The sequence below is a fragment of the Oncorhynchus mykiss genome, chromosome 26 (genome assembly GCF_057628025.1).
Source record: "Oncorhynchus mykiss isolate SJ-2025 chromosome 26, ASM5762802v1, whole genome shotgun sequence".
Classification (NCBI taxonomy): Eukaryota; Metazoa; Chordata; class Actinopteri; order Salmoniformes; family Salmonidae; genus Oncorhynchus; species Oncorhynchus mykiss.
Genome location: NC_143047.1, coordinates 29,600,825 through 29,616,433, shown reverse-complemented (window position 1 = coordinate 29,616,433; position 15,609 = coordinate 29,600,825). Strand labels below are relative to the sequence as shown.

Sequence of the window (15,609 nt, the reverse complement as noted above, 5' to 3'; positions counted from 1 at the left end):
CACACACACACGCTGGGGTTCTCACCAGGGTGAAGCTCTTGGGCGAGGCGGCCCATCTCTTTACAGTGGTGAGGGGCCACTCCTGCACCACGTCTTTGGTCTTCTCCTCCAACCTCATCACTGACTCTTTGGTTATCCCCAACAGCCTGGGGACCAGCTTATTCTTACTCTTCATCTTCTCCTATAAAACAGTGTGACAGAACAATGGGAAATATTAAGCAACAAAAGCCTATTGGAGAATGATGAAGAATAAGCAACAAAACCTTATTGGGGAACCATGGGAGAATAAGCAACAACTAACACTCAGAGAACAGTGGAAAATACACAACAAATTCATACTATTAATCTTCTAATACAAACAAACAGTCAATAGAAAACAATGAAAAATAAAAAGCAACAGGGGGACCAGGGCAGGGGGACCAGGGGAGCTGGAGGGGTGACAGGCAGGGGGACCAGGGGAGCTGGAGGGGTGACAGGCAGGGGGACCAGGGGAGCTGGAGGGGTGACGGGCGGGGGGGACCAAACAAACTGGCCCCTCCTATCTCCCTGTGGGGGCTGCAGTAAAAGGACAGACCCTGCCTGGCAGAGGTGCAGCCAGAAACCACTAGTTAACTCTCCAGGTGCTTGCTCTCTGTCTCCCTCCCTCCCTCGCGCTCTCTCCCTGCTCACAGGGAAGTAATCATTACGCCACACTCCAGCGCACAGGCTGCAGGCACACGGTCACTTTTCAGGAACACAATGAACCTCACAGAGGTGATGATGATGGGAGTAAGTTAGTGTTCACTGCTTTGCTACAGTTCTACCAGCTTAACCAGAGCCATTTAAATCCATCAACTATGACTTTTGTCTTTATATTACCTTCTCATAAACCACTGTGGGATGTGTTTGAATCAAAAGGTTTATTGTTCATCACTTCTACGTATTGCTTTAACTACTACTCAAACGTCTATATCCAGATATGAAGAATTTGTAAGAAATGTGTCTAACACTTTTGTTTAGCTCACATCTACATAAGATTAATGGGTGTGCCAAAACGTGCAATATTTCCTCAGTCTAATTCATTACCACACTGCCTTGTGTTGCTCTGCCATTTCTTAACTAGGAAAGTGTGACTCTGGAGTCTGAATAATGGTGCGGTCAGTTTTTCTAGCCTGGTACTAGATCTTATTTGTACAGTACTAGCCAACTCCTATGGTTGTTGATGGCAAGACTGCACAAATAGATCAGGGACCAGGCTAGGAAATGTGCAGTTTGGTAGAAGCCAGATGAGCATATTTCAGTCATCTGGTTGGTCTTAAACCTAATGCTCAGGTGGGATTTGATTCTGTCCACTCCAAAGAGAAGACATTCCTCTGATATGAAAGAGTGCAACGAGGCCTTGGTGTTGCAACAACATGAAAAGCTACTGATATTCAGCTGTAACCCACTCATTTCTGCACCTGCTAGTGCTTCACACACACACACACACACACACACACAATCTTACCTTCACCAGGAAGAAAGACACTCCGTATGTCCTTAGGGACCTGGCTAGCTTCACGTACTTTACTTTAGCTTCTATCTCTGTCATCTCACCACAGTTCTTGTGGTCCTGAGAGTTTGAAAATAGAATAGAATATATTAAAGCAGTAAGGCACGATGGGGTGCTCTGCGTTGTGTCGTGCATAAGAACAGCCCTTAGCCGTGATATATTAGCCATATACCCAGAGGTGCCTTATTGCCATTATAAACTGGCTACAAACGTATACCTGCGGTATACGGTCTCATATACCATGGCTTTCAGCCCATCAGTATTCAGTGCTTGAACCACCAGGGTTCTACTTTTATTTAGACTATCAGCAGTTGTATGGGACTAAGAAGTTGACAGAATAGGAACCAAAAGTAATAAATAATTAATTCAGAAACAAGCAAATTAATTGAAGATAAAATGGCAATATATTTTGATTTATTTAACCTTTATTTAAGTAGGCAAGTCAGTTAAGAACAAATTCTTATTTATAATGACGGCCTAGGAACAGTGGGTGAACTTCCTTGTTCAGGGGCAGAACGACAGATTCGATCTAGCAACCTTTTGGTTACTGGCCCAACACTCTAACCACTAGGCTACCTGCTGCCCCAATATCTACTTCTATAAGATTCATAAACAAACTGGACCAACCTGAAAGATTTTCTTTTCATTCCCTCGCTGCTTGATATATTCTTTAGGTAGAAACTCCTTGAGGCTAAAATAGATTATAGGTAGGTACAGGTTGAGAGTTTATACATAAAACCATGAAAAGTCTGCTGGTTTCAAACAACAAAACCCCATTTAATATGGTGAGGATTTGTATTATGAAAACAAATAACAGATTTCTATCAGTACCCTGAAGTAATACATTCCTTCCAGCAATATGTCTTCTTTGTATTGAATAGCATCACCTTCATGATAAAAATCAACATCACCATGTTCATCATCATCCTTCCCCTGATTCAGAGGGGTCGGGTTAAAGGCGGAAGACACATTTCAGTTGAATGCATTCAGTTGTACAACTAACTAGGTATCCCACTTTCCCTTCGCATTATGTAAAGTTAAAGTAGTCTTCAGAAGGAAGTGAAGCTTACTCTAGGAATCCAGGCTTGTGTTTGTGTTCTATGTGCGGCCCAAATTGGATTTGAGCCTGAATCCCTGCAAACTCGCAGGCCTTGTCGAAGGACACAGGGTGAGAACCATTTAGGATGTCATCTCGTGCCTGGGAGAGAGATAAACACACACACATTTAATATAATCACCGTCATAAGAGACGTGAGCCGCTCAAAGTTCTCCACGGATGTTTTCATTCTGGAATGGTAAGAGATGAAGATGAAACCCAATATATCACTAGTAATATGGAGCGGCTGACTCCAGTTTCTTTACCTTCTTGAATGGGAAACAATTCACTTCCTGAAATGATGGATCTAACCATGGTGACATGTCAAAACAAAAGACGTCTAACACTAGTACCTCTAATGACCTCATCTCAACCCTGATCCCTTAATGTTGTACAGCCAATCAGCCTGATCGAGACAACTCTCATACAGAGAATAATGAGCCCAGAACAGAGAGCCTGCTGAGTCTCATATACCTACTTATTGAACCAGATCCTTTATCTGGCTGAACCATCTCTCACAGCCATTTACATACACTACAACAACAGGTAATTACACACAGACAGCACAACATGACTAGCAATGGAAGTGGTGCTTTAGTCCTTATGAGGAAGAGGAGATGTGTGTTAAAGACTAGGCAGGACCCCTGGGACCAAATGTCATACAGAAGAGGACACTGTCAGTAGACAAGGGAATAGGGTCCCACCATGACTTGACAATGACACAAATTCAATATGCCAGCTGCATACATCAAAATACAATACATCGCAAATGCACTGACAAATGATTTAGAAATGCAGGAAAATATACATGCGTGCACACACACCTTGAGGCAGTAATCATTGTGGTGGTGATAATGAGACACCAGAGTGTGAAGCACCAGCTCTGGCTGTGAGTGTGTGTGTGTGTGTGTGTGTTCAATTATTATTATAAAAGGAAACAAAAAATGGAATAACAGATGTTCTCTATCCATCAACATTCATCCATTACAGCATGTTTCTGGTGAAGAGCTTAATTGCTGACTACTATGCAGGGCAAGTACAACAGAGGAGAAGGCATGAGTGAGGAAAGAGGGAAGGAGAGGGGCGGGAGAGAGTGAAAGATAGTTATTGAGGAGGGAAGGATGAAAAGAGAGAGTAAGAAAGAGTAGGAGAGGGGGAAGTGGAGTGGACAGAGATGTGTTAAAAGCAGAAGGAGAGGAGAGACCGCGGTGAGGGTCAGACCTGGACGTAGAGCAGGTTGAGCTGGACCGGGTCTCGTGAGTCCACGTTCTGGTCTGAGTAGAAGAACTTCCTCCTGAGCAGAAGAGTTTCGGTCTCCTCAACCCCCTGCTCACGGAACGTTCTGCTGTGGTCAAGCCAGTTTACTGAACACACACACACACACAGATATTAACTCGTAAATGCAGATTCTGACCTTCTCAATAAACTTTAAAATCTAACCATAATTCTCTCCATTATAGTCAACCCATGGGTTGACTCAATATTTTATAAAACCAAAATCCATGTTGGCGTCAGTGTTCCCCTGAAGGGGGGTAGTGATAATGTCAATAGTGGTGTAAAGCTGCCCATCAGTTTGATGGATGTGCCAATAACTAGAGGCTGGAGAGGAGCTGCCCTGTCCATGGCCTGTAGGCCTGCTGTGAAGTGTTCAGTCAAAGACAGACATCCATTGCCTACAGCTCATGAGATATGGACACTACCGCTCAGGAAAAAAGGAGGAAAATACCATTTGATGTGCGATAACAGAATCCAACTCAAATCACTATTCAAATAATAGCTTAAACAAAAATGTCAGTCAAATCAATAACCGGCAAATAATGTTGCTTCTGTCCAAACTCTTATGAAACACACAGATGTATCAAAATCTATTTTCAGAACAGACAGAGCAATACCTTCAAGGATAGCAGATGCAATTTAGCTAACTAAATAATCCTGTTACTGCAAACTTTATTCAAAACCTATTTGGCTCATATGATCGGTTGAATTATAAAAAAATGACCATAAGGGAAATTAAATTGGCTTCAGTATCAACATGTTCCCAGAACTAGTGGCAATTTGTAGAGATGGCAGGTAGCCTCGTGGTTAAGAGCGTTGGCCAGTAACCGAAAGGTCACTGGTTTGAATCCCCAAGCTGACATGGTGAACATTCTGTTCATGTGCCCTTGAGCAAGGCACTTAACCCCAATTGCTATGGATAAGAGCGTCTGCTAGAGATGTTTGGCCTCAACTAAGGCCCTATAGTTCACAAGGAGTTAAAAATAATAAGTGAAGTTGGCCTAAACTCACAGTCATCGTCTGTGTGAAGCTTGGCTTTGAGTTTCTCCATCTTCCTCTCGTCTCGGAGCAGAGTCCTGTCTTTCTTCAGGGTGCCCGTCCCATCCTCCTTCTTCTCCTCCATTACCTCCTGGATCAGAGAGTACTCCTCGTAGTTGGTGATTCCTGAAATCACAGGGGAAAGCTTTCAGACAACCCCAAACCACTGGCTCTCCTATGACAGGTGTTAAAACAAATCATGTAATCCAGGTGTTTTTACAAATAATGGACCACTCACCTATTCTACTGCATATCGTCACTAGCAGCTCTCCCACTGTTTTGGAGTCGTCCACCATAATAGTTTTCACAGCTCCATCCAGCATCTTGATCTTCAATGGCCTCTGTTTCTTCTTGTATTCAAGGATATCCTGAGAAGGAGGAAGAGCAAAATATAAACTGTAAATGTGGCAAAATGTAGAGCGAGTGATCAAACATTTAGCCAGTCGAAGGCGAGAGGGATGAACGGAGGGCAGAAAATCTAATTTAACGGTTGCCTATTCCATCCCCACAACTCTCTAATTTCTCACACACAGCAATATGAAAAAGACTTTCCTCTGAACTACATACTCTGTCATTCCAACAGGCCTGGTACTTCACCCTGCTTTAAACACACAGCACTTGTCTAGAGAGGAAATACCAATGGAAAACACATCCAACGAACACGTTTGGTGTGTGTGATCTTTGAGGACCGACTTCAATCAAGAATAGTGTCAGTGTGTGTGTGTGTGTGTGTGTGTGTGTGTGTGTGTGTGTGTGTGTTAAAGTATGCGATTCTCATACTTTAAATACTTTCTCCATGGCAACAACTACAAAGAACCTTCGCTACAGTAGAGAACCCTCGCTACAGTATAGGACTGGTCAGATTACTAAGGGTTACAGAAGGTATGCTTTAGGTAGGTTTTTACCCCATTCCGCAGCATGTAATAATCCAGAGTTCTTCCTGACTCCAGCCAGATGCCTTTCCTGGGGTCCTCATCAGAAAGGAACAGACCGTAGTCTGAGGCTGGAAGACAATAGGAATAGAAGTTACCATTAGCAATAGGATGAATGATGCATTTCTAAGCCCTTGTTTCTAGTGTTGAGAGGCAGGTACCATTCTAATTCTTCCGAAGTGCATCCTCCCTTCCTTGAAGTACTCAGTGCTAAGACATGACTGTACAGATGAAAGCCACTTGCTTTAACCATTTAAGGAAGGATGGTCTATAAAGGAATTTGAACGTGGCCTGTGTCGCTTGTATGTCTGTGTCTTGTGAGTGTACCTTGTCCAGTCTGTGCTTCGGGAACCCTCTCTCTGATGATTCTGCAGGCGTCGTAGACGGCCGTGGACGGCTCAAACTGCATGGTCTTCACCAGGTTGCACTGGCAGACGCAGATCTTCAGGGACAGGGCCACCATCTTGGCCGGCGGTGTGGGGGGTATGTCTACACCTGGGAGAATGGAGGGTGAGATCAGTAAAAGATGTGGATGAGAACAAAGGAAATACAACTACTTAGTTATTTTCCATGAAGCCAAGACACAGACGTGACCGCACCACATTAGTAATATTTCACAGAATTCATTCTGGTGAGTTAGAGCCTATGACAAATTCACAAGTTCTCAAATACAGTCCATCTGTTGTCTGGGGAAAACGAATGGGGTCAAAACTGAAGTCATGTCTGTATCTGGATATAAACAACGTGAGAAGAACACTGCCATCTGTCTGTCTCACTGAGCGGGCAGACACTCAAACAACCTGAAACTCAATTCATCTGTAACCCAGACAGACAGAAATGAGCCATGTGCCACTCGGAGACGACAGAGAACATATCCTGCATATTACTCAGACAAGGATAAATAACTGCACCTGGTTGGTACACACTCAGAGGGTTCAAGTCTAATCAACAGTCTATTTACCTAGATATATACCTACAACAATTTCACTACACCTGCAATAACATCTGCTAAAAATGTGTGTGTGACAAATCAAATTTGATTTGACAGCGTAAGGGGAGGATTTCCTACCTCATATACAACCTTCAGACTGACCAGAACAACCTGCTCAAGTTAGGAAAACACTCTCCAACAATCTATAGGACTAGGGCTGTTAAGGTGTCCGTATTACCGCCACACCGGTGGTCACGAGTCATGAAGGCAGTCAAATTCCACATGACCGTTTAGTCATGGTAATTAGGCTTCTCCAAGCTCTGATGCTGCTGATGGTATTAGTAGCTTACCTAACTTGCTAACTGCCTGGTACTCTGCACTCTACTGTCCTTCTAATCACTGACAATGCAAATGTGATCGAAAATCAAATCAAACACTTCATGAGCTCATGTTGCGCAACATTTCTATAGGCTATGCAATTGCATGAGAAAACAGTGGTGCCCTCTATTAAAAAGAGGATCCAATCAGCTTTCTATAGGCTAGGCCTGCTATATTTATTTCTCAACGTTCCTAATATTAAGCACATTGCTTCTCTTTACAACAGGAGTATAGCCTATCTGGCTGGCATTTAAAAAAATGAGCATTAGCTATTTAAGTGCATAGGTAACATGTATTTGTCCCCCTGCCTGTTTCGAGACGGGTGCATGATAATAGTCCATTCTAAATCAATACAAATTTCACACATATGTTATTTTGTATATGTAAAGACAAGATTAAATCAAGAATCGTCTGATGGATGACAACATTAGCTTGTGAATTATAATATATCATTTGTGAATGATGCCCAGCATAAGGCAAGAAACAAGGCATTTTTTGGCTACTTTAAAAATAATCATAGTCACACACCCCGTTTAGCCTAGCCCATAGGCCTATATGCTTTGAGGCCTATAAGTTTGTATCACAACTAAAGTGGATAAATAACTTCTTAAAATTAAGCATATTAAACCGCTTTACAAGACGGTGTAGAGGCTAACTGGTCAATAAAACAATAAAAATCTCATTTTATTTGTCACACACATGGTTAGCAGATGTTAATGCGAGTGTAGCAAAATGATTGTGCTTCCAGTTCTGACAGTGCAGTAATATCTAACAAGTAATCTAACAAATTCACAACAACTACCTAATACACACAAGTGTAAAGAGATGGAATAAGAATATGTACATATATGGATGAGCGATGGCTATGCGGCACAGAGACGCAATAGACGGTATGAAATACAGTATATACAGTGGGGCAAAAAAGTATTTAGTCAGCCACCAATTGTGCAAGTTCTCCCACTTAAAAAGATGAGATAGGCCTGTAATTTTCATCATAGGTACACATCAACTATGAAATCCAGAGAATCACATTGTACGATTTTTAATAAATTTATTTGCAAATGATGGTGGAAAATAAGTATTTGGTCAATAACAAAAGTATACTTTGTTATATACTTTTTGTTGGCAATGACAGAGGTCAAACGTATTCTGTAAGTCTTCACAAGGTTTTCACACACTGTTGCTGGTATTTTGGCCCATTCCTCCATGCAGATCTCCTCTAGAGCAGTGATGTTTTGGGGCTGTTGCTGGGCAACACGGACTTTGAACTCCCTCCAAAGATTTTCTATGGGGTTGAGATCTGGAGACTGGCTAGGCCACTCCAGGACCTTGAAATGCTTCTTACAAAGCCACTCCTTCGTTGCCCGGGCGGTGTGTTTGGGATCATTGTCATGCTGAAAGACCCAGCCACGTTTCATCTTCAATGCCCTTGCTGATGGAAGGAGGTTTTCACTCAAAATCTCACGATACATGGCCCCATTCATTCTTTCCTTTACACGGATCAGTCGTCCTGGTCCCTTTGCAGAAAAACATCCCCAAAGCATGATGTTTCCACCCCCATGCTTCACAGTAGGTATGGTGTTCTTTGGATGCAACTCAGCATTCTTTGTCCTCCAAACATGACGAGTTAAGTTTTTACCAAAAGTTATATTTTGGTTTCGACTGATCATATGACATTCTCCCAATCTTCTTCTGGATCATCCAAATGCTCTCTAGCAAACTTCAGACGGGCCTGGACATGTACTGGCTTAAGCAGGAGGACACATCTGGCACTGCAGGATTTGAGTCCCTGGCGGCGTAGTGTGTTACTGATGGTAGACTTTGTTACTTTGGTCCCAGCTCTCTGCAGGTCATTCACTAGGTCCCCCCGTGTGGTTCTGGGATTTTTGCTCACCGTGTTCTTGTGATGATTGTGGACTACAAGAAAAAGTGGACCTAGCATGTCCCCCATTCTCATCGATGGGGCTGCAGTGGAGCAGGTTGAGAGCTTCAAGTTCATTGGTGTCCACATCACCAACAATCCAAGAACACCAAGATAGTCGTGAAAAGGGCACGACAAAACCTATTCCCCCCTCAGGAGACTGAAAAGATTTAGCATGGGTCTCCAGATCCTCAAAAGGTTCTACTGCTGCACCATCGAGAGCATCCTGACTGCATGCATCACTGCCTGGTATGGCAACTGCTCGGCCTCCGACCGCAAGGCACTACAGAGGGTAGTGCAAACAGCCCAATACATCACTGGGGCCAAGCTTCCTGCCATCCAGGAACTCTATACCAGGCGGTGTCAGAGGAAGGCCCTAAAAATTGTCAAAGACTCCAGCCAGACTGTTCTCTCTGCAACCGCATGGCAAGCGGTACAAGAGCGCCAAGTCTAGATCCAAAAGGCTTCTCAACAGCTTGTACCCCCAAGCCATAAGACTGCTAAACAGCTAATCAAATGGCTATCCAGACTATTTGCATTGACCCCCGCCACATTTTATTTTTTTTACGCTGCTGCTACTTGCTGTTTATCATCTATGCATAGTCACTTTACTTACCTTCATGTACTGGTAGCCCCTATATTAGAGGTCGACCGATTAATCGGAATGGCCGCATTTTCTGACACCGATTACATTGCACTCCACGAGGAGACTGCGTGGCAGGCTGACTACCTGTTGTGTGAGTGCAGCAAGGAGCCAAAGTAGCTAGCATTAGCATGCTATACAAATATAGCATCTTATAATAAACAACCAATCTTAACATAATCACTAGTTAACTACACATGGTTGCATATAATCGATGCGGTGCCTGTTAATTTGTCATTGAATCACAGCCTATTTCGCCAAACAGGTGATTTAACAAGCGCATTCGCAAAAAAAAGCATTGTCTTTGCACCAATGTGTACCTAACCATAAACATCAACGCCTTTCTTAAAATCAAGTGACACAAGTATACATTTTTAAACCTGCATATTTAGTTAAAATTGCCTGCTATCATGAATTTCTTTTAACAAGGGAAATGGTGTCACTTCTCTTGCGTTCTGTGCAAGCAGAGTCAGGGTATATGCAGCAGTTTGAGCCACCTGGCTCGTTGAACTGTGTGAAGACCATTTCTTCCTAACAAACACCGTAATTAATTTGCCAGAATTTAACATAATTATGACATAACATTGAAGGTTGTGCAAAGTAACAGCAATATTTAGACGTATGGATGCCACCCGTTAGATAAAATACGGAACAGTTCCGTATTTCACTGAAAGAATAAACGTTCTGTTTTAGAAATGGTAGTTAACATGTTTGATCATATTAATGACCTAAGGCTCGCATTTCTGTGTGTTACTATATTATAATTAAGTCTATGATTTGATAGAGCAGTCTGAGCGGTGGTAGGCAGCAGCAGGCTCGTAAGCATTCATTCAAACATCACTTTCGTGCATTTGTCGTCAGCTCTTCGCTGTGCTTCAAGCATTGCGCTGTTTATGACTTCAAGCCTATCAACTCCCGAGATTAGGCTGGCAATACTAAAGTATCTATTAGAACATCCAATAGTCAAAGGTATATGAAATACATATGGTATAGAGAGAAATACTCCTATAATAACTACAACCTAAAACTTCTTACCTGGGAATATTGAAGACTCATGTTAAAAGGAACCACCATCTTTCATATGTTGTCATGTTCTGAGCAAGGAACTTAAACGTTAGCTTTCGTACATGGCACATATATTGCACTTTTACTTTCTTCTCCAACACGTTGTTTTTGCATTATTGAAGCCAAATTGAACATGTTTCATTATTTATTGGAGGCAAAATTGATTTTATTGATGTATTATAATAAGTTAAAATAAGTGTTAATTCAGTATTGTTGTAATTGTCATTATTACACATATATACATTTCATTCATTCATACATACATACATACAAACATACATAAAAAGATAAATAAAACAATTGGCGATTAATCGGTATCTGCTTTTTTTGGGTCCTCCAATAAATCGGTATCGGCGTTGAAAAATCATAATCGGTCGACCTCTACCCTATATAGCCTCGTTATTGTTATTTTATTGTTGCCCTTTTATTTTTTACTTTAGTTTATTTAGTAAATATTTTGCCTAAAACAGCATTGTTGGTTAAGGGCTTGTAAGTAAGCATTTCAAGGTAAAGTCATGTGACAAATACAATTTGATTGAAGTCTGGTGGATTTTACAGGTCGGGTTAGGGTGTGAACACTTCCTAGCCTTGAGAAAAACCATTTGGCTCTTTCCTTCACTCGCAATAAACTGAAACATCTCTCTCTTTATTGGGCTGCCAGAGGGAGCCTTAAAAATGAAATGGCTGGCATCAAACAGAACTGACAATTAATGTTCTTAGTAACAACCAAACCATCACTCATCATTTACACAAGTAGGTCTTGATTGTTGCAACAATAAATACAAATAATTCTCATAAGAATACGCTTGGCATGAGATGACTGCAGGCTAACGAGAGGATGCCCTGCTATCAAACATGGATTACCACACCAGCCTGCTATCCTTCCTATTCTCTCCCTCAGACAAGGAAGGATTTACTGAGATCTAGTCGGGTTTTGAAACACCTTCCAGTACACTGAAAAGCAAACCCACTGTGGGAGAAAGGGATATAGAAACTACAATGTACAGTGAAATGACAAGGTAGAATAATGGCATAGCTTTTCATGATCATGTTCAGATTATTAGGGTCACAGTAGGCAAGTAAATGTGGTGGTGTTAATGGTCATTTGTGAGCAGGCTAAGCCCTTGGCTTCCAGATGACCCCATATCCATGTCTGACTTCCTGCTACTGTGACATCCCCTCTATAGCCACCTGTCATTTGTCCTGTCCTCCAGACCACATCCATTCGATTAACACCAGTCAATACAGGCTGCAGCCACCCAAGGCAGGCAGGCAGAGACGGGTACAAAGGCAAACACCTCTGCCTGTTCAGCAGTACCAAGGTCACCTCCAGCCAAGCGGTCTGATAGAGAGAGGAGAAAGACCCTCTTGTGCGCACACAGCCTCATACCTGATTCACCTTTATCATACATCTCAATGTCTAATAAAGGAGAGGAGAATAGTATCTGAAAGCAGACTAGTAGCGGAAGCATACTTCAGGTCAACAACAAAACATTGTAAGGAAAACAACCTAAGGTGAAATCTGAGCCACTTCCTATTGCAGGAGTGAGAGAGGGATGGATAGAGAAGAGAGAGGAATGTACAGAGAAGAGAGAGGGATGGATAGAGAAGAGAGAAAAGGGTTAGAGCATGGAAAGAGAGAGAGAGCGAGAGACAGGAGGAGAGCGAGAAATAGGGAGAGAAAGGAGGATAGAAAGAGAGACCATGTAATTTATTAGATCAATGAATGAGCCTGGTCCTGCTGGGAATCCCCAGGCCTGGTTACTGTAACATGGTCTCCAATCCAATAGGAGACTACAATACTGGAGGGCCACTGGGATGGACATTCAATACACGGACAGAACACATCAATGTGGTACAAATAGAATACTGTGTGTGTGTGTGTCCACCAATACAATATAGCCTCATCTTATGACCGTCAGGCTGACTCTACAACAGCACATGGCCTCAGGTTAACACAATGAAGGTTGGAATAGAATCACATCTACCTCAGATTTGATCAAGTTCCATTTGGCAAAAATGTAATCCCTACGGCTAATTCTACATTCAGCCATGATGAACTCAGATGAACTCAAATTAGCCTGCTGCAAGTGAGATGGACTTGTTTGGGGAGAAGGGCATGGTAAAAAAAACGACTCAGAGAGCAACATCTGGTGCGAAGCTAACAGTGAGACGCAGCAGGCTTCTTAAATATCTTCCTGATAAACTGAGGCTAAAGGTTCTAATGCATTCCCGGAGCATGTAGCAGACTATGATCCATCCATTTTACATGGAGCACCTGTGGATAATAAATAGGTTAGTGATGTCAGACCATCTTCTCCATGCAGCCAGTCCCCACATGAATGATTACAGAAACATGAGTTTCTCAGACTAAACAGGATGGGCCATGTTAGTTTGATGGAGTGTGTGGACACATGTCTACTTGTGCTTGTGTACAGAACTGTGTACTAAAAGTCCTAAGAAACACCAAAGGGTGGTCAGTGTGTGAGGACCAGGGCTGTATGTGTGGTATAGAGACAGTATGCCAGTGCTTTAGTGCCTGGGTATCACATGCAAACCTACTATGTACAATCAAAAGACACACACACCGTTGCAGAAGTTAGGTGGTGTGTCCCTGCTGCCTGGTTTACTTGGTGATGTATCAACTTCACATGTATCTCATTAGCACGGCATCTGGATTCTCTCCAATACACAAACACAGTGGGCGACGCTGAATTGTGTGTGTGTGTGTGTGTGTGTGTTGGGGTCAGGAGGTCTGTGTCAGTAGGCAGCAGCATTAAACAGAGATGTAAGGTTTCACCCAGAGAGGAGAGGAGCCTCTGACCCCAGACAGACCTGCTGGAGGGTAACTAGAGAAGGAGCATGACAAAGGCCATCTCCAGCCTCATCTATCAACTTATTGGTTACAGCCTCCCTCATCTTCTCAACCCACTGTCTCTGGACGCTCCATGTAGCCAAGGCTGCCTGCCTGCAGGCACATATCTAGGGCCAGCTTAGCCTCTCCCGGTCCGAAACAAAATTCTTGGAATCTACCCCTAGTCCCCTCGCTCCTACCTGCGACCTGATGGCTACTGACAGCTCACATCGCCAACATGTCCGTTCAGTCATGGGTTGCCATAGTTACATCAACTGCTTGCAGTAATCTTTGCCCTGACATTTTCAAAACAAAGGAGAGGGGGAACAACTACACACAGTCAACGTACCCACACCACAACAGTCCCAGATTGACAATAAGTAGATTCTCCTCTGTCAGTGGAGGCAGTAGAACCACATCAAAAAGGAAAGGCAGTCAGCTTGGATCAGTGAGTGAGTAAAATATACCCTGCAGATACTGAATGACACATTCTCTCCAAGACCAAACCCCTATACAGAACCAGGAGGTCACTCACCCAAACAACTCTCCACCCACAACATTTAGCACATTATGCACAAGGAGGAACATGATCAAACCCAGCTACAACGCAGGGAAACATGAATAGGGAGTCCCCTATGATGTCAGGTGTAGATATCAAATGACAGGCCAAACGTGGGTTTTATGATGTAGTTCTGCATACATGTAGTCTGATTACAAGTCATGTCTGGTAAAATCCCTTGTGAGGGGCTTTTCAGGGACAGAGAACAGTTTTGGTTTTCATGTTTCTGTTCTACCAGCTTAGACTGTTTCCCTGCAGTCATAAGAAGGTTGTGAAAGCTTTTTGAAAGGACAGCAACAACAGGAAGTAAAAGGCATCAGGCATAAATCTCAGCTCCTGAACCGGAAACTCAACGAAGGGCTGAGCCAGAGCAGACAGCAGCATTTGCACTTAGCACCCCTGGACCTCCTGAAACACGCTGTGTAAGCAAGCACTGTCGATAACTAAACAGTCACACACACACCTCTTCTGGTTCGCCCTGTGTGAGATCCTCTTCACACTCCACTATATCTCCATGTCAGCTGGAGGCAGCAGGAGCTAAAGCACTAGATGAGCCAAGCTCAGAAGTGAGTCATTATACAGACCCCACTAAGCTTCTGGGTGGGTGTTCGTCAAGCCTGCCTCTCTGCCTGCCTGCCTCGCTGCCTGCCTGCCTAGGCATAAACATCTCCATACAGCACACATCAATCTCCCTGGAACACACAGCTTGCTTTGGGTAAGGTCCCAAATAGCACCACATCCATATTTAGTGCACTACTTTTGACTAGGGGATATAGGGCTCTGATCAAAAGTTGTGCAATAGGGCGCATTTGGGATGCAACCTGGGACACTCTTCCAAACAGAGGGATTCCTGAGACGCCCAAGAATGTCTGCTTTGGGAAAAAATGGGACCACTGACTTCCCTACAGGAAGATCTCACAAAAGAATAGTACTACCAGTCTGTTCCGTAGACAATAGTGTAGGTGGGATGTAGGCGTTACAAGGCTGTAGTGGGATTAAAATCCCATCAAAAAGACTGAAATACCGTGCCTACAGAAAGTATTCATACCCATAGAGGTATTGCACATTTTTGTTGCGTTACAGCCTGAATTCAAAATGGATTAAATAGATTTTTTTTTTCTCACCCATCTACAAACAATACATCATAATGACACAGTGAAAACAAGTTTAGAAATGTTTGCAAATTTGACATTGAAACAGAAATCTCTCATTTACATAAGTATTCCCACCCCTGAGTCAATACTTTGTAGAAGCACCTTAAGCAGTGATGACAGCTGTGAGACTTTCTGGGTAAGTCTATAAGAGCTTTCCAAACATGGATTGTGCAACATTTCCCCATTATTATTTTCAAAATTCTTCAAGCTCTAGTTGTTGATCATTGCCAGA

At 42.9% G+C, this 15,609-nt stretch overlaps 1 protein-coding gene across 2 annotated transcripts in view; it reads right to left on the bottom strand.

Moving 5' to 3' along the window:
- Window positions 1-15,609, bottom strand: part of LOC110526625 (talin-2) — a 125,424-nt gene that overhangs the window by 69,336 nt on the left and 40,479 nt on the right. For both annotated transcript variants that reach the window (XM_090222649.1, XM_036964205.2), the window contains exons 2-10: window positions 6,200-6,367; window positions 5,846-5,943; window positions 5,179-5,308; window positions 4,914-5,066; window positions 3,849-3,991; window positions 2,602-2,729; window positions 2,159-2,222; window positions 1,487-1,591; window positions 26-181 (exon numbers count right to left, since the gene is read on the bottom strand). In XM_090222649.1, the coding sequence (XP_090078775.1) occupies window positions 26-181; window positions 1,487-1,591; window positions 2,159-2,222; window positions 2,602-2,729; window positions 3,849-3,991; window positions 4,914-5,066; window positions 5,179-5,308; window positions 5,846-5,943; window positions 6,200-6,335 (1,113 nt within the window). In that variant the 5' untranslated portion in view covers window positions 6,336-6,367. The remainder of the gene's footprint in view (window positions 1-25; window positions 182-1,486; window positions 1,592-2,158; window positions 2,223-2,601; window positions 2,730-3,848; window positions 3,992-4,913; window positions 5,067-5,178; window positions 5,309-5,845; window positions 5,944-6,199; window positions 6,368-15,609) is intronic.